Here is a 23,152-nt window from a genome sequence, read left to right as displayed (position 1 = left end):
TAATGGTCGAGTGATGTTTGAAAGCGTTCCATTTATTATATATGATGATCAAGTGTTATTAATTTTGTTGCTATTATACAATTCTAATTGCGAAATTTACAGGTTAATTTATCGATAATTACAATTAAAATTAATTCTATTTATCATACGAATGAAATCTCAGCTTTTGCGTATATTTACAAGATAACAAATTCGAGTAAGTAAATGAAAGGGATTTTTATAATTTTATAGTATTTTCGTAATAACTACAGTTTTCCTTATTATAAAAGGATGTAAAATAATTACGCTTATCGAAGACTTAGTGTTCTTTGTATCTTTTTACAAAGTTAGCTATTTATATTTTACATATTGTTTACTAGTTGACTTATGCTCGATACAAGTGTGCATAAGTATTCACTGGCCGTAGCAATGTTCTAAACTTGCATTTAGAACACCGAAATTATTTCATTCGGCGTAAAATACTTTCAAAGTAACAGGAATATCTTCAAATGTTAGAAGACGTAGATGATCAGTCGATTATTTATTCACAATTATTAAGTATTGTTTTTGAGCCTCTGTATTTTAAATGTACCTCCATGTCATCGTTTAGCTCGAGAAACCTGGAAATAATACATCTATAAATGTTACACATTAAATAAATAGTAATTTTTTAATTGATAACTCAGGAAACTGTAACTTTGTCGATAAGTCAGTGAGTAGAGTTTCTCATGCTGAGTGAGAACCACTGTCGCGCGTACGCAGCTCTACGCAGGTTGCCTATTTACAGGCGGAATTTTAAACGTTAATAACTCCATCACGAAGCCTCAATTAAAAAATTACTATTCTTGATTTTCGTCTCATTTTTGCCTATAGAATCTCCCATTAAATTTTCACTCTGTTTACAGGACTTTTTAAAAAACTAATATTACCTTCGAATGTCCAGAGTAAAGCACCGGTCCATCCAAGATGTCCCCAGCCGATTCGTCGCCAGATTCATCCAAGTTCAACGAAGCAAATTCTTCGTGCTCCATGATCCCCCATAACGGAACGTCCTCCTTCCCCGTAGACGCGACAGCAAGATTGTTCACCGCCTGGGGAAGCACTTGGTAAGCTTTCTCAATCGCCTCAAACTCGCTCAAACTCTCTTCGCTTTTCTTTGAGTTGCTCGAATTTGTTCGATCCTCGTTTGCTTTTTGCTTGTCGAGTTTGCTCTTGGCAGACGTTGATGGTACCGGCTGTGGCGTCACCACGTAAACTCGTTCTTTATTGACAGGCGATATCAATACAGAGTATCCGTCCCACGTCGACTTTTCGTTTGTCGTGGACTTATCTGTACTTTCCGAGATACTCGTAGTCGATTTAGAGCTCTCTATTCGTACGACTTTCTGAGGCTATAAACAAAAATTTAGTTACTCCCCCTACCATCGATCCTTAAATAATTTCTGTTGGCTGATAGATTACCGCTCGAGATTCTTCGATGTGATTACTCGCGGAACCCTCGTGTTCCACTTCGTTGAAACTAAATCCAGCCAACGAGTACGTCTTCACACTTTCGTTCTTATCGTTTGATTCGTTTGTGTGATCGCCAGGCTCTGTCGTCGTTAAGTACTCCGTTGGGATCTTCTTTGATGGCAATAGATAGGGATGCAAGGAGCTGGGCAAGACTGTACTGGACGTTGTGAACTTTGAATATTCCTGAATAAAAATTCGACGTTATTCTATGCATATCGTACAGGGTGTTCAGCATCTATATGGCAAGAATTTAATGGGAGACATATTTCAAAATACCGAATTTATTTGATAGAGATTAATAGGGATGACTATTGTAGAACAATATATGCGACATATAATGTTATTTTAGTACTGTTTTTTTATTAAAAATTTAAGGATATTACTCCTAACTGCTGAACCAATTCTTGGTTTGTGGAAAAATTTTAATGGGAGATTCTAGAGATCAAAATAAGACGAAAATCAAGAATAGTAGTTTTTAAATTGAAGCTTCGTTTAAAAGTTATTAACGTTTAAAGTTTAGAGTTTGTCATGCTGAGTGAGAACCACTGTCACGCGCTACAGACGGAACTTTAAACGTTAATAACTTTTAAACGAAGCCTCAATTAACAAATTAGTATTCTTGATTTTCGTCTTATTTTGGTCTCCAGAATCTCCCATTAAATTTTTGCCATACATATACCGAACACCCTGTGCGTGACTATTATACATTATAACAAGATAATTGACAAATCGATCAATCTTACTTGTATCGTCCAGTTATCAATATTTTTTTGTAACCTGCGCACATCGATAGAATTATTTGTTCTTGTCGTAGCAGGTCTTGCATCTGATTGCTTTACACTCAGTTTATTGGAATCATTTAAATTAAATTGTGTTTGCAATTGATTTATTAGTCGAATCTCGTTTCTCGATTCCTGTTGAACGTAATTATCGCTTGTATCGCGAGAGGGAGGAGCTTTCCTCGATTGCGTTCTCTCGTGGTTGTTCTTAACGCTCCAATCTCCGTAAGATTGTTGAAACGGTATCGGTGTATATTCCGACGTATACGGTATAATAACTTGTACCTAAAATTGTATTATTTATTATATTTTTGACAATATCATGCAACAGATTTCAAGTTAGGACTTTTTCCCCCGCTAGAAAGTCTTCTAGTGTGAATCGTTTTCTTGGAGAATTTTTTGCGAATAAACTATAAGACCTTTTGCAGTCAAATTTACAGGACTTATTTATACATATTTCAGTGATATTTCAAAATTTTTTGAGCGAGAAAGAGTTAAAATTAGCGGCCCTGCGTACTCTCAAACATAGTCAAATTATATTGAAAGAAATTCATATTTTTAAAAGTTCACACCAGAATACCCCCTTAAATCTCACCAGTTTTGCTTACTTGTTTATTTCTTTTTACATTTTGCTGTCTCTGAACAGAATCGTTCGAATCTAATCTACCTTGTTCAGAATTTTGCACTTCTCTGGAAGAATTGCGCCACCGAACAAGGGGATCCACAAACGTACCATTCTCGAACGATTCGTTCTTCGAGTTAGCTACGTCCAACGATAAACTTGGCCACGAAAATCCTGTGTAACGAGAATTACTCGTCGACGTTTCGATATATCGATGTTCGGAAAAATCTACGGCCAATGGCGTGGAAACGCCGTCGCCATTTTGTATGTTCGACGCGGAATAAGTCTCGATCGGTTTCGTGAAGCTTGGCGAATCATCGGTTAACGCGTTGCTAGTTTGCAAATTGTAATTTGCAGTGGTTTTTGCCGTGTTATCGATGTAAGTGGCTGTAGGCGGTGGCCACTGTTTGTCAGTACGACTTTCGCTCTTCTGCGTGAGATCCAGGAGTGGCGATTCTTCAAAATGCACAGGATCTTTGTTGGTAGAAGGACTACTCGCTGGGGGTGCTTGCGTCACCGCGTGAGAGTCTTTGACGACGCTACTGCTGGGCGACAAGTCATCAGAATATTGATAATTCAAGTGCTCGACGCTCTGATCGTGAAAAGCATTTGGTGGCAAGTAATTGAAATCATTATCCTGATCGCTGAAACCTTGATTCTCGACACCAGACGATCCAAAACTGGTAATAACCTGCTGATTATCTAGTACAGGGTGATTCAATATTCCATCCTGTCCTTGGTCGGAAATGGGCGGTTGGTTATCGGGAATGGCAATACCAAACGACTCTTTGTGGTCCTCGAACTGTTCGTTGATCTCTGTTTCGTGATTCTGTGGCACGACACTCGCGTGTCCTTGATTTATTTGCGTCCCGCTGGACGTCAGATCGTGATTGTCGCGAATATTAAAGCGTTCGTTGTCGATCTGTGGATTCGCGTGTTGACCGGTCGAAGGCACCACGGGTAGAGGAGGTGGTTCCAAATGGGCCACGTTTTCCGTGTGAGGACTCGATGGTCGGTTGAAAGGCTCTGCCTTGTACAGCGGAGGCATCGGGCCAGTATACAACTGGGGGTTTGGTAGCGATCCAACCACGCCTTGTTGCCCATTTTGATGTGCCTGGGCGTGAGAAAAGTCTGGGATTCTGACTTCGTGCGAGGCTGCGTGTTGGGCATCGTGATGTGCTTGGACAGCAGGAGGAAGATAACCGTTTGAAAGTTGTGGAGGAAGATAGACGTCGGGACGAAGACCTCCATCTTGCATGGGGATCCATGGAAACTTATTACAGGGATTGCAGGGCTTCCCCTTGTTTGGAGGCAAGTATTGATTGTTCTTTGGAGGCAGAACGAAGGGTCTTACATCGAGCAGGGCGAGCGGAGGAGCGTTGTAAATTGGTAAAGAGCTGGGATGAGGTGGTAGAACCGGATGTGTACTCAGGGGAGGTGCAAGCGAGCCAGAATATGGACCAGGGGGTGGACCAAGAGGGGGTACGATCGAACCAGAATGTTGACCAGGAGGTGGACCAAGAGGAGCAATACCTACACCAGGATGCTGACTAGGAGGTGTAAGAATTGGAACAGAATGTAGACTTGGAGGTGGGCTGAGAGGGGGGTACAAAGGTAAATTGGGTTGTGGTCCAGGAGGAGGGTACAAAGGTAGACCGGGTGGTGGACCAGGAGGAGGTTGCAGAGATGGACCAGATGGAGAGCCAGGATGGACGTTGAATGGTGGAGGATGAGATTGAGGGGAGAAAGAAGGTTCAAGATTTGGAGGAGACTTCGAATGTTGAGGGGATGGTGAACCATAACCGAAAGGATTTATCCAATCCATGAATTTCGAGAAGTATCCCGGAGCTTCTGTTGGCTGAGGATTGGCTACCCTCCCAGATCTCACCGGATGATGTCGTGGCGGTGGGGGTGGAACGAGATACTCGTTCAACGCTATTCTTCGACTACGACGAATATAATTTCGACCACTACCGAAGGACGCTTCTCGATCATTTTTCAACGTTGACGTACTGCATGCAACGACCATCAGGAGTAATATCGACACCTGTAACCGTACAAGTCGATGGTTGTTTTAAGGATTTATAGCTGGAACTAGAGATTTTTAACAATATTGAGTTTTACTATTTTTTTTTTAAATGCCAAAGGTTAACAAATGGAAATTCGAAACTTCAAGCGCCTTTCATCTTTTTTACATCCTTTCTAACGAAGATATTTTACCCCCTTTGTTTCAGATTAGGGGATCAAAGCCAGTGGAGCATCTTTTTCAGGGGAGCCATTAAACAAGAATTTGTAACTCCCACAATGTTCAATATTTCTCGATGAAAAAAATACCGTACATGCTTATAGGATGAATATACATATCTGCAAAATCTCAATGCAAAACGACCTACCTAGCATTAAAAAAAAAATCACAAAGGCCGAAAGAATGACAGTCTAGACAGCAATGGACCCTTAAAATGGAGCATTTATTTATTTATTATAGCTGAAAGTATTAAATAAAATGCTCGTTAAGGCTAACGACGAATATTTATTTAATGAAACTATTGGAAACAGAAGATTAGAAGTGAAAGGGGAACAAGCACGGCATAAAATCAAGTCCAGTGAAGATTTGCGCGACCAACTATTGCTTACGAGTTTCTCACGAGCTACGGATTCAATGGTGTTCCTATGTGACTTGGTGTGCTATTTTACCACTGCCGTGAAATATGCAGATGTACGAGAGAGAACGAGAGTATTCGCGAATGACCGTACGTGCGACGAGAACCGGAACTACGTAAGAAAGTGAACGAACGAAAAAAAACGAATAGTCACCTCATATCACTTTTAAACCTACTAACGTCAAAGTGCGCTTTACATTTCCTACGATGATTGAATAATTCATGTTCTTAAAAAATTTTGGACCAAGGAATTACCTGGCCAACGCGACAAGTTATTTTCTCAAAGAACACATTATTCTGAGCATTATACAGTTAATATCTAAATTAATTATCTAAAAAAAATTAAATCATATTGGTAATAAGATAAATTGCAGATTTCTTGAATGCTCAGAATGTTGTGGATAAGGTGAAGATAAATTAATCTAGTTTATTTAGAAAAAGTTTTAAGATTAGAATAATATTTATTTTATTTTCTATATTCCAAATATAGAAATTTAAGGATTACTATTAGATGATTGAATTGTTAAAAATCACGTTATCGTTTGATCTTAATGGAAAACTGGTATGTAGATAGTCACGTTTCGGATGAATCTCTTTTTCCATTGAAGAGTAGGTGGTTCACACAGAGTAATAGCAAGAGCATATGGAAGAGACAGCAGCGTAGCAGGGATAATGTAGGTAAGTGGGCTGTGGGTATTACGAGAGTCGACCTATAGTGAGAAGATGTAATATGCGGTTGCATGTAATCTGTATAATACGCGTTCATACGAGGTGTTTGTGCACGCGTGTGAGCGACACATGCGCCTGAATGAATGCCAAAGTTAATAGGGACTAACCAATGCCAATAATGAGAATCTTCCTACTGCAATTCTAATGCTATAAACTTATTTCTTTTTTCAGTTTATGACACCTGCTGACCACGTCGAAGAACCAAAGAGTCCAGAGTATCAGCCGCCTAGCTCGAGCAATTTGTCGAGGTATCATAAAATTCCCTCGGAAGTTGTCACGATTTTACACCATATTAAATATACCTCGCTTGCTCTCGCTCCTTCTCACTGGCTTTCATTGTCCCACACTCTCGTGTCCGATATATACAAAGGGGAACGAACTGAAGAGATAACAGCCATTAAATTTCACTAGCTTCAAAGTAATATTAATAATATATATATAAATATTAAGCTTCTTATCATTTATGTATGTGAATTTTTATCGTAGACTTATTTTTACAGACGATGGTAGTAACATCATACTCTCGATCATGTTATTTTGAAAAATTTTTATGAGATATCGGTAATGTAGGATGGTAAGATAGGTACCTTCCTAATTCCCAGGATAATAATTTTAATTTTGTTTCTAACAACGAATCTAGAAGCTATTGATTACTACAAATGAAATCTTATTATTTACCATTTAATTCAAAGGGATTAAAATATTTTATAGGATATTGCCAACGTTTGAAAATGTCAAATCGTTATTGCAATGTAATATTTGATGATATCTCCGTATCGCTTTCCGGTTAAGTCACGATGACAGACATACTTTGTAACAGGAAGGTTCTGTTTACTGGAAATCCGGTGGTAAATGATAAAAAAATTTTCTTTACCCAACACATTTTCTCTTAAATGTGACAATAAGCGACCGAAGTCGGTGCAAAAGAAAATTCGAAACAGTCGCGTTAATGTTACGCGGTGCTATAATGCATTCATTCTTCCGTGAGAGGCGACTGGTATGCATTTCGCGCGAGTCGCGCTGGTACTTAATAAATAAGGACATAAGGACATAAGCTCGTTCGAAGAAAATTTGTATTGACACTATGATAAGGCGAAGAAACGTGCAAACGGAAAGCGACAGATTTAGGTCGTAGACGGAAGAGTTTCGCTCCTCTGTTGGCACTATGCCAAACAACGAGGATCATTCGAAAGCGCTGAGCATGTGTTTTCTTCGCATCATTCACGTCGTCCTTGTTGGACCACGCGCAATTGGTAATTCACGATGTGTACAGATCGGTTCCGACTTTCGACAACTTTTGCAAACGGATATGCGTCGAAATTAATTCTCTTTGTCCTCCCTCCATTGTTCCTCCGTTTCAATGTAATAAATTACCAAGTAAAAGAATTCCCTCTGAGAGATATTTTCTCTGAACGCAAAAACTAGCTTGCGCTACAAAAATATATAAATTCAAACAGCAACTGTTTAATAGTTTTAAATTTATCAGTTTTTTTTCATATTTTATAGATTTTATGTAATCACCTTGTTTGATATACTTTTTATTATATTTAAGTGCAATTAAATAATTTCAATTGAAATTAAAAACAAAATTTTATCAGTTTCGCTAAAGCGGGTTTCGTAAAATAGTTAAATCTGTACATATCGTCAAATTGTCATGTTGCCAGACTTTAAATTCGTAACATTTAACTTTCGCCACGTGTGTTCTGCATGATAAATCAGGTGCTTTTATGCACAATTCTACATAAAAAAGTATGTATGTGTTTTATTCTAACAATTTTATAAAAACATGTATTTTAAAATTAATTTTTATTTAGGTCAAGAAGACGAACTTATGAATGAAAAATATATGGAAATTAAATGGCGACATTGCTGATTTGCAAAATGTACGTTCAGAAAGTTTTGCACAGATTTATTGCTAATAACTAAATTTATTAAGAACTGACAATTACATAAAAACAATTTTTGTTTAGATCAAGAAGACGAACTTATGAATGAAAAATATATGGAAATTAAATGGCGACATTGCTGATTTGCAAAATGCACGTTCAGAAAGTTTTGCAGAGATTTATTGCTGATAACTGAATTTATCTGGAAGCAGCGATTTATCTTCGTCAGTTTAGCTTTCGCCTCGGAAGATCTACGATGGAAAAGTCGAACATCTACCCCCATAGGTACGACACGGTTTTATAAAACAAATTTACGATTCAAACTATCGAAACGAGAATAAATGTAATTTTATTTTTTATTTCGATTGTTTGGAAATATTGTATTGTACTCACTCGAAGAACATCCATCTTTCTCCGGCTTAATCGAGGTTTCCCTCGAGAGCATATCACAAGAACAATATCAGAGAGTTTGTCACACTTTTTTTTATATTCGGTCGAGAACTATTTAAAAGCGTCGCGAAGTTGAGGTTTTCGAAAAGGGGAGGACGGCTGGACGAAATGCGTGAATTCAACGTTCCATTTTTGCAACACACGATCGAGATCTACGCGTAGCGGATCGCGTTTTCACGTCAGGATAAAAATTGGCGAACAAGGACACCGGTGCAAGAAGCGTATGGAAGGAACTTCGAAGAGGAAGGAGAACGAAGAAAAACGGAAAGAAAGGTGCACACTTCACTAGGGTCAAAGAGAGAGTCCATTGGAGCGTCTTCCATGCAAGTCGCTTATATACATTTGCTCCTTCTTTCCTTCTTTCTCGTTTTCCTTCTTCCTCTATCTTCTTGTCCTTTCTCTTGCTCCCGAAGAATCGAACTCCTTTTCTACCTACCGATCTCTCCCACATTGGATACCTGCACGAAAATTCCCTTACCTGCGAACCCCCTGCTGGAGAACAATTCGGCGCTGGGGGTGACCCATCTGGCTTTTAAGGTTGCTCGGAGAAACTGCTCAACTGACCAAACGAACAGTATTTTCAAATAACTGAAACTAGAATTCAACCTTACCTTGGTTTTCTACAGATAAAAGTATAAAATGAAAATATACTTACTGCAAGGCATGCATTTAAGGCGTTTGGGACAACACTGATGAAAAACATAGATTTAATGTCTTAATTGTAATATCAAACTGCAGAGAAAATGAATACAGCAAAGAGAGGCAAAATATAATAACATGCAGCAATTACAATCACAAATATAATTATATAAAACTACGAAGAAAATAAATATAATAAAGAAAGGCGAAATATAATATAATATAATGAGAAATATATGTTGAGGGGAAATTCCACAATAGGCTATACATATACAAAATATACATTGTGTGCATCGAAATTTTGTATTAATAAAACAAAATTACACTTTATAGTATATGTACAACATTAAAATGTTTCTCTACAATACTCATCGGTTTTGGAACGAATACAATTCTTTATATAAGACGTACGAAAGCTGTTTCATAACGCTGCACGCTATTATTGTCGAGTGACTATTCGAGAGATGATTGTGACGTGAGGCGCTGAGTATAAACAAAAGGTAGAATAAAAAATTGAGAGTCACGTACTCTGAATGCGCCACCCGGAATATTCAATCGCGAGGGATTTATAGCGGACGAATAACACGAAACGATTCACGAGGAAACCGATTTCTGCCCAAGTAACGATTTATTACGTATACTAGCAGAGGACAATCCGAAATTGCTTACAAAGAAGGTATTACAAGGCATATAAAAATTATATTTGCTCAACGTTTAACCGATTCCTTATCAGATGCTATAAAACAATAAACTCGATGAAGGTAATATATTTGCAACAACGGGCAAATTAACGATCATATCGACAGTGTCCGTAGAACAGTGTGCTATAGAAGATGAGCGTTTTTCACGTTGCGGTGACGATCCTTTACGTCTTTAATTTCATTCCATTTGGAATATTTCAAGCGGTCGCTTCCCCGGAAAAATGCACAAAGCAAGGCTCGTTTGAGATCGTTGATGGGACATGTCAAAATTATTACATGTGTATTTTTAATGGTGTTGGACTCGTGTCGTACGAATTCAAATGTGCGCCTTCGACGGTATTTTCTCCTGTAACGGGTTACTGCACGCCATCTACACAATACCCTTGCACGCAAACAACGCCACCTACATCAACAGTAGCAGCGTCTTCAACGTTAGCGTCAGGTTCGTCATCATCTGGAACGACAACGCCAGTATCGTCATCATCTGGAATGACAACGCCAGTGTCGTCATCACCTACAACGACAACGCCAGTGTCGTCATCACCTACAACGACAACGCCAGTATCGTCATCACCTACAACGACAGCACCAATTTCGTCATCACCTACAACGAAAGCGCCAGTTTCATCATCATCGACAGTACCAACGACATCAACAACAACAACAAAACCTACGTGTCTCACAACTGGTAGATTCCCAATTCCAGGTTCCAGTTGTAAAATGTATTATTATTGTTACGTGGACGGTACAACTATCATCAACTATACTAATTTAACATGCCCAACCATTCTAGTATTCAACCCAACTGTCCAAAAATGTGTTCTTCCAACGACTTATCCGTGTACTAGTTAAAATACACGTAGATAATAATCATTAATGTCGGATTCGGGTGATCTGCCCAACATAACTACTAATATATGTTTATCGTACCTTTCGTTGTATAAAGAGAAGTTTGTAAATGAAATATATTGATCCGAATAACTAAAAAATCACTCATTTAAATTTCTAAAATTGTCCAGTACTCGTAAAATGCATTCTAACAAATCGATTAAAATATTTAGGTGTTTGATCAATTGAATAATTGATGTAATTAGGTTAATCGAGTAAATTATTTATCCATGGTCGATTATATTCCATTTTGAGGAAGCTGCCGCGAGATGGCGCCAGCAAGTTGACATAGCAACGTTGTCAATGATCGGTACGCGCGATACGACATCTCGTGATTTTCTGCCGCTATAACGTAACAGTGTTTGTTTCCACGAGTCGCGTCAGGATCGTAGGTGGTTGACGTTCGCGTAGTGGCCACGTTTTTCATAACTGTATATAAAGTATTAAAAGTTCTACGATGTAATCAGTGTACAGTGCTGTGTTCCTACGGATATACTTTTAATAAATTGCAGACAGTAGTCGTCTTACTATGAACGTACACCTGTAATTTACATGGTGTAAGAGATCTTTGACCGCTGTATTAGTATTCGTAGCTATGTTCAATCTCTACGCTCGATAAGCCCGCGTGGCACAAATTAATAGTGAAACCGAATCTTCCTCGACTGCGATTTTTCCGTGTTTTATTTTCGTTTCGAAGCTCATGACTGTATAGTTACAATACACGTGTGTGTAATAAATGCTAGAATCCTTTGAAGACTCGCACAAGGGGGGGACACTGTTACCATTTCAAATTTATGTTTCGAAGGTAAGACACGGTTCCGTAGTTGCGTTAATTACTACTTTCTAATTGGTAATTATTTCCCATTCACACAGTACATAATAAGAGTCTTGCGAAATCGGTATTGTGTCGAGACGCATGGATTTCATTTATGTAAATTATTTAATCAACGATGCGTGTGTCGATCTAAATTTTCTTAGAGCACGTTCCTGCGCGAAGAAAAAATTCGCCAACAGCAGTTATAAAATACTTTTGCGTTACTTGAAATATTCCCAATATGAAGTATTCGAGATATTTAAAGCTCGATAGGAATCAATCTTGCAGAAAACCAGATATTACTAGTGTTTACAAGTTAATCGTCGGTAAATATATAATGTGATAAACAAATGAAAAACGATATGTCTTTTATCGTTGTCAGGATAATGTGAACGCTGCATAATACTGCAGCATGTCTTGAAATAGGACACCGAATGATCGATTACTTCATTCAAATAGACCTTTCACTGTTCTAATTCATCGACCTAGTGCAATACAATGACACGACTGACATAAATTCATATCGTATGCAAAGCAAAATATCGGTATATGTAGTTCTGAAAACAATCGCGCTGTTGCTGTCAGAATTCCGCATTCTTCTTTCGTAACAGCTGTGCACTTGTGTAAAAGCACTCGTAAGTCACTTTGCCTTTCATTGAGGTTATGTTAGTCTTATTGATACGTGATCACGCATACGACGTTATCAGGTGTATATTAGAAAGATAAGGGGGTGTTGAGATCGACATGACCGAAAACGAATACGAAGCCATGTTTACTATTGCTTTTGCGATTAAACGTTTGTGCGTTAACTTTCACGCAACTGCATTTAAACAAAGTCCCTACGTGTTCTGCAAAACAGTTTGGAACATTTTCAATTGTCAATTATTCCTTTAATACGATTGTTCTTAGTTCAAATTTTATTTTATCCGTTAACAAAAGAAACGTTACAATCTTGAAATAATTTACAGCTGAACGTACTGGAAAAGATTGGCTGTTCCAAACGAGACCTGTAATAATAAAGTTTCGCTTAATAAATTACGTGTATTTTGATGTAATTTTATATTTCGAAAAACATTTCTATATTGATGACTTAGAAAAGCATACTATCTAGTACTATTCATCGATACTTCATCTGCCGTGTGTTACATACAACCACGCAATTAATATTTACATGTAAAAAGAATTTTTTTTAAGCGAGTCTCGAGGGTAGAAATTTTTCGAACAAATCGAACTACGTGTCCCGCCCTTCGTTCTGTCCGAAACTAAACGAAATGTTCGATTGTTGTGCAGGGAATCGGTAAAGCGATGAGATAAGCTGTGAACCAAAACAGGATGGCTCGTCACGGTAGCGAAAGGTCCTTGCATTCTCTCCAATCGATGCATCCAGGCTCCTCGACCCATGTAAACAATACCAATGAAGCTTCCGCGATAGAATTGGCCCCTACGTCGCCAGCAACATGTATCGACGACAACACGACCAAGGTCAATGCCGATTGCAACGTGGTTAGCACGAGCAGAACTGCAACGGGTACCGTTTCATCACCCTCGATACCTTCGGTAGCCTCTCCGTGGGACTCCCGAATACCACGACCCTCGCCTACAAGTCTGCGTCGTTCGGCGAGCATGCGCATACGCGGTGAAAGGGTTTCGCCGAATCAACCATCGCCACTATCTAGTACCGCGGCCACCGCGGGTCTGACCAGACACCATCACCAGCATCGGCGCTTGAATTTTTTGCAACACCAGCAACACCATCATCTGGACCATCACATTTTCCCTGTCATCACGGAGAATGGAACTGAATCACCGCGTCAACGTTCTCTCGTGAGTGTCACCAACACTTACATTCGTTAACAAAACCTTGTTTATATCATTCTACGAGCGAATCGCTGATTTACTACGTCCGTAGCAGATACTACGTTTTATACTCGGTTTGATATAGATCGCAGATCGTATCTTATCAGTATATCTCTATTCCTACGGATGACTTCGGATGTAACTGGACGCTTATCAGAGATTAAGGATGCAACGATAATTGTATAGAAATCGTAACAGGCTTGCGGATCTAATCTGCGTAAAATGTTGCCACGCTAAACTGAAAGTAAATGTTCCGTCGGTGATATCGTTTGTTGTATTAACTTTGTCATAAAGATAGATGGACGTTTACTATTGAGATAAGAGTAAAATGGCATTGCATTGCTTGGAAATGTTTATTTCATATGTACAGATATTCTTTTATTTTCAATGTAAACACGATAAACGCGTAAAATTAAGAATGCTATTATATGTATAAACCATTTTTTATCTTCTTAAACAATTGTGTTTGCAAATAAGCCGTTAACAACCGAATGAAATAAGAATTATGTTGTGTTCAACTTAAAGATAGCATTATTCAGTGATATTAAATTATAAATATTTCGTTATTCATATAAAATACAAATAAGTTATAAAATTCGTAATAGTAATCAAAGTCGTATACATCAATATCTGTTTTCATTTTTTTTTTTATCGCGTATCGTTCGTTTTGTTTTACACGTTTGGACAATATAAATTACCAATTTAAAGTTTAAAACTTTGTTATCTTAATGTTTGCATTATCTGAGCGGCGGCGAAAAAATGGTGGCCTTGTACATTTTCTTCGGTGCAACTTTAAGCGTAAACGGTCAAACTGTTGTGGAATTGAAAGGCTGGCAACACAGACAAGCAACTTTCCATTTTCTCTTGTCCTAATAAGCAACGCATAGTTTAGAAAAAAATTGCATCAATGGTTATGTGTGCCTTCGCAAAGAAAAGACGAGTAACGCTTGGCGCAGCAAATTTTAAACTATTAATTATGCTTCGAACCGTTGGTATACATAGATAAGGGAACAAAGAGGCGCTCTGATCGTTTCTAGATTCCGTGAAAAAGCGATTATGGTCAATACTTGTTGACGCTTTAAGAACGACGGAGAGATAGTGGAACGGAAATTGGCCTTTAATCCCGATAAACGTAATAATGTCTTAAATTATTTAATTGCGAACGTGGATACGTTGAAAAATAATCGTGGAATTATTTGGAATTATTCCGTGTACTTTTACGAAAACATCTCCGGAACGATGCTACTTTGTAGAATTTTCGACGCATGAATCTGCAACGCGGCAGAAACTCGCGCAGTTGACCCTCAGCGAGTGTTGATTTTAATAGCTGATGGGGATCTCTACACATTTGCATCCGTACAATTACTTAACGCAAGGACAATCGACGAAAAATTGAAACCGTATATTGTCTATTTATAAGCTTCGCCGCGAACGTTTAAATAAATATACGAGAAATACAAAACCTATCGCGTAGGTATTAATTACATCTTGATGTAGGCTCTTTGATCCGCGATCTCGTTGCCGACGGCTTCTTCGAACGCCTCGCGTTACGTTAACACTGTTTATATTATAATTGATAAGATAAAATTAAACTCACAGATGACGTAATAATTTCCTCGATCAGTAAATTTTCATCCAGTCATAGTAAAAAATCGGAATGTTAAAAGCCTCTACCTCACGATTTTCATCGATTAATAGAAAATAAATAAAAAATTAAGATTAGAATTAAAGTGATAAAAAAAGTATTGAGCGTTTGCCACTATAATGGTCCATTTTTCTGAACAGGATGGCTAGATGTACAAGTGTGCAAGGTTTCGCTTAAATCGGTGACCCGAAGGACTTGCATTAGCCATGTAAATTCTTGGTCAGCTCAAAGAGGAAGGAGACCAGCGTACCGATTGAAAAAGACCTGTGCCATTTGATAGAAAACTATCAAATAACGGTCTCATATCAGTATTTATCTAACACGTATTGTTTCCTAAACGCCTAACAACCCCGAGTGTGAAAAAATTAATAGAAATTTTGATACAAGTAAATAATATTGAATGATTTAAAGGCAGCATATGGAAAAAAAAGGTTTTATTTAATATTTTCAAGCCATCTTCTTTTTTTTATAGTGAACAGCGTTCTTTCATGATGTAAAATTGTGTTTATAATGAATGTCTGTTGTACTGTGACGTCGCCTTCCATGCTCACCACCAGAGGGGTCGCGCTCTCACAAGCGCTCTACCCCTCGGTTCTTATTGTATAATTCCCAATATCCTATCGTCTAAAGCAGGGCCTTACTGATGAGTCCACTAACAGGCCTAGACGAAACGTATCCCTCCTTTCCTTTTCTCCTACGATAAGTTCTCAGAGTTCCTACCCTCAGCAGAGCAACGCCACAGTACCGTATTGTTTAACAATTAACACAAGGTGTATCTTGTAAGTCCCAACGTGTACTTATCATCAAATTATTTTATTGTATATTAATAGAATATTTTCGTGTGTTGTAGAGCCTTTCATTGACCCCGGCGAGGCCGCGATCTGGACACGCGGCCTCCGCAGGATCAAGTACAGGAATTGCCGATGATAGCGATGCGGAAAGTATAAAAAGTTACGGAAGTGCCTGCAGTACCGCAAGCGCCTGTGAGCATGCTACCTTTGCCTTCAACGGTACCACATGGTCCGGTAAATCAAAAAAATACGTTGTTCACTGTTCCAATCATAACGGTGACAATGAGCAGTACCTCACGCCTACCCAAAGAGCATCTAGACAAGTTAGGAAGTTTCAGGTACGAGTTGGGCAAACATGCAAGCTTTGTTTTATTACACTAACCAGAAATAGAGAATTAACACTGAAGTTATTTTGTTCAGGCTCTATTGAAAGAAGCACGAAAAGAAATCGAGGAAAAGGATCAAGAAATCTTTCGGTTAACGAAAGAGGTGGTGGAATTAAGATTGTATAAAGCGTCTCTGAACAGTCCAGATGAGAGAACGGATAGCAGCGATGCTCTTACCGTACGAGAAAACAATCCATTCTCGCCAGAATCCCCAACCAAGGATTTGCCGGACGAGGGTACACTACAGAAAATCGCAAGTCCAGATACTCCAGAAAAACGTGTCCATTCCGATTTACCTTCCTCTCTGGCGGACTCGGGTCATTTCGAAGACGGATCTATCCACTCGAAAGACTCGGTGTATCTACCAGAAGCACAGCCAGAAACCATTAATATTGCCACAACGCCTAATAAAGTTGCCGAAGACACTACTTCCGATACATATACCACATCAGCTGAAGAAACACCGGAAAGAGACGAAGAGAGACGCAAATTGGTGAATCATTACGAAAGTAGGATCGAGGAAATGCACCGCAGACACGTTGACGAGCTTCAAGAACTCAAGGAAAAGCACAATGACAAGGTATGTTTCGTTATAGGATAAACTGAGTTGAAAGTTTGTAATCGTCGAGAAATAAAGCACAACTTTGGTTTTAAATTTTAGATTGAGAGTTTACTGAATCAGTTGGCCGAAGTAAATACACGTTATTGCGAAATTAGACCAAACGTCGACGCTGCGGAAACTCGAGCTCATGAATTAGAAGTGGAATTAGAGGCTGTGAAAGCAGAACTAGTTGAGCAAAAGACTTTGTTACATGAACAAGAGGAGAGAAATAAACAAATGTACCTGAAAATGTATGCCAAAGGTCAAGAAGCGGCGCGCATAGAACAAGCTGATAAGGTAACATATATTTTTAATTTTATTATTTAGTAAAAGAACAAAAAAATAGTTTGATAAAATAATTTTCCACAAGTTTTAACCACCGTGTTTCTTGAGTTTCTAGTCATAAGCTGCAATCAATATTTAGGTTTCCTATGTGTAATTTTAGATACTTGAACACGCACATAAAACGCCACCAAAAGTTACTGTTGCAGAGCTACTTCAACAACTAACAGTTACACAAGCGGAATTAGAAAATATTAAGGTAATGTTTTTATTTAAATCGGTTTATTTAAATATTTACATTGTCAATATTACAATAGCGATATTACACACGTTGCACATTAAAAACGGAATTATATAATTCTTTGTGCTTGACATCATTTACGATTGAAGCTTTATTTTTATGACTATATAAAATAGCATGGAATACATTTCTAACATAATATACTAAAATTTATTCTACCGGTCGTAGTAATATTAAAATGCATTACTAATTTTAAAAAATCTTTCTAGTCATTTACAGCAGCAAAACATACAAAAATGACTATCTGTAGTCTATTATTTATAATACGGACGATAATTTTAATCTTGGATTCAAGAATACTGTTTTAAAAGTCAGAAAATAAGACATTTTATATGTTGTCTGTAGATATTGTTTGTCTATCATATAGCTTTTCTTTAGATATTCCTCTCCCTCATTCCGACAGTATTGATCAATTATACACATTAATCCTACCCTCCTCCTATGTGGCGTAGTGAATAATTTTTATACTTTTTTCAAGAGAAATTTCAATTTTTTACATTTTGACGCGCAACGAAAATTTAAGAGGAGACATACAAATTGGCCCAAAAGTTAAAGAAACGATAAAATTTGAAAATCACAGTATCGTGCATCACTTTTCGTACGGCTCCGTAGTTCACGATTCTCTTGTACTAATAATGTGCCACTTTTTTTGGTCGCCGCTCACACTCCAGGACACAAGCTACTCGCCTGAACCTCACATTTCAGCCGATCGTAGCCACACTTTATTAAGTGCTCAGGAGGCTGTTTCTCTCTGGGTCCTTGGCACACGTAAGGTCTGTATTTCTGCTGAACTGTCACGCGATGCAATTCTTACCCACTGTTTCTTAAGCATCTGCGTTGTACTTGTTCACATAAAGGATGCACAAACAACTTTTATACTCCTCCCTCTTTCTCCTTTTCTATTTCTGCATTTTACAAATTCTTTTGCAAGACAGTGTACGTATCTTTATCGTCTCGGAAATACTGTTTGTTGTGCAGAATGTTTATTCTGTGTACCTAAATAAGGATACATAGTTGTTGAGTTAGCAAATTTTATTCTTTAAGTAGGCCTCGTTCTGTTACATGTTTGTTTGTATCCTGCAGCTATACATGGTCATAATATACGTAAATGTTGATATTATATTCCCCATCTTTTAACTCTTATTTTTTTCGTAATTTTATTAATGTGTTTAACTAATAAACTTTTCTTTTTAAAAACTATTAAGTTGTCAGTTAGATATTAAAGAGATTTTTCATTCTACTGTATATTATGTGTATTCTGTCTTTCAAGCATGAATATAAAATATCAAATAAATGTGTAAATAGTACGTCGATTAATGCAAATTTAGCGTTCATGAATTTTTATTCTTAACATTACGTATCAAAACTCTTGGTAGCACTTGAATTTTTCAAAAGCTATTAACTATTATTCTGAAAATTGGTGTTCATGCTATGCATGAGTTTTCTAAGTAAATAACAAAGTTATACATTTTCGAGTAATAAAAATTAGTTTAATTAACGTTATATAATCAACATAGCCAGTATAGTACAGTAGTGCCCGCTTAAGTGACCACGCCTCTGGATTGGTCGCGGACACTTATGTGGGCACTACTGTATTTGTTAAAAATGACAACTTGTAATATGTACCTATTGAGCAATAAATTTAAAGACTATAGAAGCAGGAATTCGATCTTCGTGTTACCATTTTTAATTATATTATAAAAGCATTTTTGCAAAAGAATGTATTTATTATTAAATGCTTCGCCACAGCGATTGCATGCCAATTATCAAGCACAAATGTAGTTGGTTCATATAATTATGCATTATTATTAAATTCGGGGAGATTATCCAGTACACTTGGAAGAAACAGCCTCTTATTATCTTTTAGTTGATGTAAGTTTGCACGTGCTTAAGCGTTACATGCTTGCACCGTTTATATAAAAAATAAACATTATACTAGTATTAAATCTAGAAGATTATACAAAATAAATTACGCTTACGGTAGTACAAACACTTTTTCTAGTTTCATTTTATGTAATATGTTACATCTCGATTTAATGTTCACGAAAATTCACTACTGAGGAATGTAGATAATTGAAAATGCAACACATGGGATATAAGGAAAGAATTATTTATTACTTGTAAATAATTAACAAATTTAATTTGGTCAACAGGCGATGTATCGACGTATCGTTGAAACGAGAAGTAATCAAGGTGCCCTTGATCCAGAGATCACTTTGCAGTTCCTAAAATCGGCGATCTACTATTTCCTAACCGACAAAGAAAATCATCATGGTCATCTGAATGCCATTGAAAGCATTCTGGGATTCACAGAGGCTGAGAAACACAATATCGACAAAATACATCGATCAGCAAGAAAGTAATACAGCCTTCTAAATAGTAAATTTCATTCCAGATAGACATGTGGGTTTGAGACCTCTTATTCTACGTTTTTAGTGAAAGTTGGTACAAAAATATATGTTCAGGTAGGAATTATACCTTAATTACATTTTACTTAAAAACTTCTATACCAATATAAAAATTCCTGTATGCTAATATCATATTAATTTACTTACCTGATGACCAACCATTGAAAATACGGGAAAATTAAAAGCATGCAAATTTTGGATAAAATAATATAGATTTTTAACACTTCAGGCACTTGAACAATTCTGTTTTTTACTTATACAATATGTTCGGTATTTTTACTAGGAAAATAGTTTTTCGGTTACAAAATGCATTGTATTTTGTATACAACTATAATAAGCAAAGATTTAACTTTGTGAAAATGTTTCTATACACACTTTAATAAGCAGTCAACGTGCTTGTCTTCCACTTTTTCATAATGCCACAGCTTTTCTTTTATTCCAACTAAAATTAACTTTTTCTCGTCATTATCAACGATGTATTGATGACTACATCAGGAGAAAATAACTTTTTTTTATTGCATGCTAACGTAATATAGCGCAATTGATAAACAGACCCATACGAATACACCATAATAGTAATAAAAATCTGAAGTTTTGTAGAAATAATTTACTATCTTTTGTTTTGTAGAAACATTACTATTTTGTATTGATGTAAAAAACCAAGCTTTAGGGGTGCAACAACTTTCCAAACTCTGATTTTTCATATTTTTGATAATATCTTCGAAATATTGAAAAAATATTTTAATCCTTTACAGTACTAAAAATTAAAAAATAATTTTGACATCTGCTGCCAAATAATGATGCTATTCATGAATTAAATAATAACAATCTTTTCTCTACAATAATTGGCGGGTATTCTTGTCGAAACCAATCTTTAAAGCAGAAGTTTGAAAGTTTCCTCATTTTCGAAGCTGTTATGTACATGTTAGGAAACTGGTTGCATATTTATGATCCAAAAGCACCAGTGCGTGACTTTAATATACAATAAAGAGGTGATAAAGAATAAAAGAAGACAAAGATTGAACAGTAGTAGCTTCAACTGACTATGATTTAACATCACACAATGTCCGTCCAAAATATATTTCGAAATTAAAGCCACTTCCATTTATATTGTAAGTTGATTCTTTGCTAATAATAGCAATATTTGGTTTTACAGTCTTTACAAATGTTTTCGAACTTATAACTATATCCACTTGAATGGGTTAAATTTAAATTTTTGATATTTTACACAATACAATGTGGTACTTTTTCTCAAAATTTCAGATCTAACATTTTCCCGCCTTACAAACAAAACAAGTTCTCTTACTTGTAAGCAATGTTTGTTTAAACGAGTATTTGCAACTGACTATATGTACTAGTTACGTAATTCTAATAGAAATTCCTTTTTTTAAGTTGTTTAAATTTAAAAATTTTATTTCATTATTTTTAAACGTAATTCCAACATTTTTGCACTGTTATAATTACTTTCATGACAGGTAAAAAATAAAGTAAAGCGATGTAAGTATAAGGAAAAATTGAAGTATGTAATTTAATCCTTTGCATTGAGATTTAAAGTTATTAATTAATATAGTTAAAGTGTACAGTAACAATTTTGATTACATAACACGTTCGTATTATACGTACACAGGGTGACAAACAAATGTATAACATATTTAATAAATTGTGTAGATAAAAGAAATTAGTACGAACTTATATTTAAATTATCAAAGATTATGTATATACGTATAGATGTACATGTGTACATACAGACACCTGATGCTATTATACATATTATTAATTATAATATGTACACTACATAATATATTATGATAAAGTTTTTACTAAAATATACTCGATGTTATAAGTTTAATATATTAAATATTGAAAACTGGACATAAAAGTGTATAAAGTAAATATGATTTATATTATTTCAATGCAAAAGACTAAATACATAAGTTTATATTTACATTGTACGAGAAAGACAATATGTATTCCAATCTTGTGATAAAGGATAGGAAACAGAATGTGTATACACATAACTCGTCGTTGTGTAAATTGTCTATTTCGTTGATCACATGTTACAAAATTATTTAATTTAAATATACATACATGTCTATCTATTATAAAATATATAAATATTAAATTATATCAGTCTGGTAATATGGCGTCCAGATAAGGAAACAATTTAGAGACTGACGGAAATATCTTGCCTTTTTATTCGCCTGTTATGTCAAGTTAGATAAATGTTACGAGGGAAGTACGATACAGAAACTAATTATGGACGTCAGGGAAAGAAGATTAAGAGCACATTTCTTATTACAATTGTTACGACTCTGCTTCACGCGTCTTGAAGTTATTAGTCACTATATTTATCATTAGGTTAAACCAAAGATACACTTAATAAATGGTCGAAAATTATGAAAACGTTAGCAGTATAGACTGCAAGGGAGAAACGTTTATGCTTTGCTTTGTCCAGAGTTGCTATTCAAAAACGTTAGATATTAAACTTTCAGTACGCGATAGTTACTTCATCTTCGAAATTTCATTAGAGTCATACTTCTAAAGTACTATCAAGGGTATCAGAAAATAATTTAATTGTCCCAGTAGCTTTATCTTATTAAAAGCTGTCGAAAATAAATTATAAAATGACAACTAGTGCTAGGGTGAATTCCTTTAAATGTGTGTATTTAAGATGTATCTGTAATAGAAATATGAACGCTTTTTGCAACTAGTTTTGTTAAACAATATTTGAATTTGACGTATTTCATGCATATCACGAATAATTAAAATAAATACAAAATATTATTTTCAAAAAATACAGTGTTCACATCTCTAATCCAAAATCTTTAATGTAAAATATACGTGTAACCATTACTGTAAAGTTCCTCTTCTGTAATGTAGAAAACTAGGCCTAATATCTAAATCAACATACCCGGTACATAACGATTAAGTTTCTATGTTAACTTATTTATACACAGTATTGCGTGCAAAATTAAAAAAAAAATATATATATATATGTAAAACATGGAAAGTAACAGAATCACGTGTTTCCATTATTAAGGAAGCAGATAATAGGACCTTTTGCACTTTTATCTATTGTACTATACACTACTGCAACCCTATGTTTTGTATAAAGAAACAGTTGTGATAATTAATAAGCTAAATATTAAACTACAAACAGTGCAATGAGTTTTCAGTTTGTGGTGCTAGATCGTAAAATAATTCTATATTATCTTCTTTACG

The 23,152-nt window shown here is 36.2% G+C and overlaps 3 protein-coding genes across 6 annotated transcripts; 2 read left to right on the top strand and 1 right to left on the bottom strand.

Moving 5' to 3' along the window:
* Window positions 1-174: 174 nt before the first annotated feature.
* LOC143349286 (uncharacterized) lies at window positions 175-9,022 on the bottom strand. 2 transcript variants are annotated; one of them, XM_076780410.1, is made up of 6 exons: window positions 8,561-9,022; window positions 2,879-4,939; window positions 2,235-2,555; window positions 1,441-1,674; window positions 909-1,370; window positions 175-599 (listed from the first exon to the last, which is right to left on the bottom strand). In XM_076780410.1, exons 1-6 carry the CDS (start codon window positions 8,573-8,575, stop codon window positions 579-581), a joined length of 3,114 nt encoding a protein of 1,037 aa, XP_076636525.1. In that variant the 5' UTR covers window positions 8,576-9,022; the 3' UTR covers window positions 175-578. The 2 variants fall into 2 exon arrangements, with proteins under 2 accessions (XP_076636525.1, XP_076636526.1); XM_076780411.1 differs by having other exon boundaries at window positions 909-1,364.
* Window positions 9,023-9,629: 607 nt separating this feature from the next.
* Window positions 9,630-10,930, top strand: LOC143349339 (uncharacterized). The gene has a single exon (XM_076780515.1). The coding sequence runs from the start codon at window positions 10,090-10,092 to the stop codon at window positions 10,807-10,809; it is 720 nt and encodes a 239-aa protein (XP_076636630.1). The 5' UTR covers window positions 9,630-10,089; the 3' UTR covers window positions 10,810-10,930.
* Window positions 10,931-11,211: 281 nt separating this feature from the next.
* On the top strand, window positions 11,212-23,087 carry Qtc (GRIP domain-containing protein quick-to-court). 3 transcript variants are annotated; one of them, XM_076780417.1, is made up of 8 exons: window positions 11,212-11,650; window positions 12,950-13,483; window positions 16,012-16,290; window positions 16,373-16,918; window positions 17,000-17,236; window positions 17,385-17,480; window positions 18,194-18,295; window positions 19,676-23,087. In XM_076780417.1, the coding sequence occupies exons 2-8, from the start codon at window positions 12,992-12,994 to the stop codon at window positions 19,883-19,885; spliced, it is 1,962 nt and encodes a 653-aa protein (XP_076636532.1). In that variant the 5' UTR covers window positions 11,212-11,650; window positions 12,950-12,991; the 3' UTR covers window positions 19,886-23,087. The 3 variants fall into 3 exon arrangements, with proteins under 3 accessions (XP_076636532.1, XP_076636534.1, XP_076636533.1); XM_076780418.1 differs by lacking the exon at window positions 11,212-11,650 and adding an exon at window positions 12,276-12,294; XM_076780419.1 differs by lacking the exon at window positions 18,194-18,295.
* Window positions 23,088-23,152: the final 65 nt, after the last annotated feature.

Source organism: Colletes latitarsis, chromosome 13 (assembly GCF_051014445.1).
Source record: "Colletes latitarsis isolate SP2378_abdomen chromosome 13, iyColLati1, whole genome shotgun sequence".
Taxonomy (NCBI): domain Eukaryota; kingdom Metazoa; phylum Arthropoda; class Insecta; order Hymenoptera; family Colletidae; genus Colletes; species Colletes latitarsis.
Note: the sequence above shows the minus strand (reverse complement) of the source record. Positions and strands in the feature narration are given on the sequence as shown.

Coding starts and splice junctions, on each gene's coding strand:
- LOC143349286 (XM_076780410.1), bottom strand. Junction 2,556..2,878: donor ATGTAAAAAGAAATAAACAA/GTAAGCAAAACT, acceptor ATACAATTTTAG/GTACAAGTTATTATACCGTA. Junction 1,675..2,234: donor TTGATAACTGGACGATACAA/GTAAGATTGATC, acceptor ATTTTTATTCAG/GAATATTCAAAGTTCACAAC.
- LOC143349339 (XM_076780515.1), top strand. CDS start 10,090: ATGAGCGTTTTTCACGTTGCGGTGACGATCCTTTACGTCTTTAATTTC.
- Qtc (XM_076780417.1), top strand. CDS start 12,992: ATGGCTCGTCACGGTAGCGAAAGGTCCTTGCATTCTCTCCAATCGATG. Junction 16,291..16,372: donor GACAAGTTAGGAAGTTTCAG/GTACGAGTTGGG, acceptor TATTTTGTTCAG/GCTCTATTGAAAGAAGCACG. Junction 18,296..19,675: donor GGGTCCTTGGCACACGTAAG/GTCTGTATTTCT, acceptor TTTGGTCAACAG/GCGATGTATCGACGTATCGT.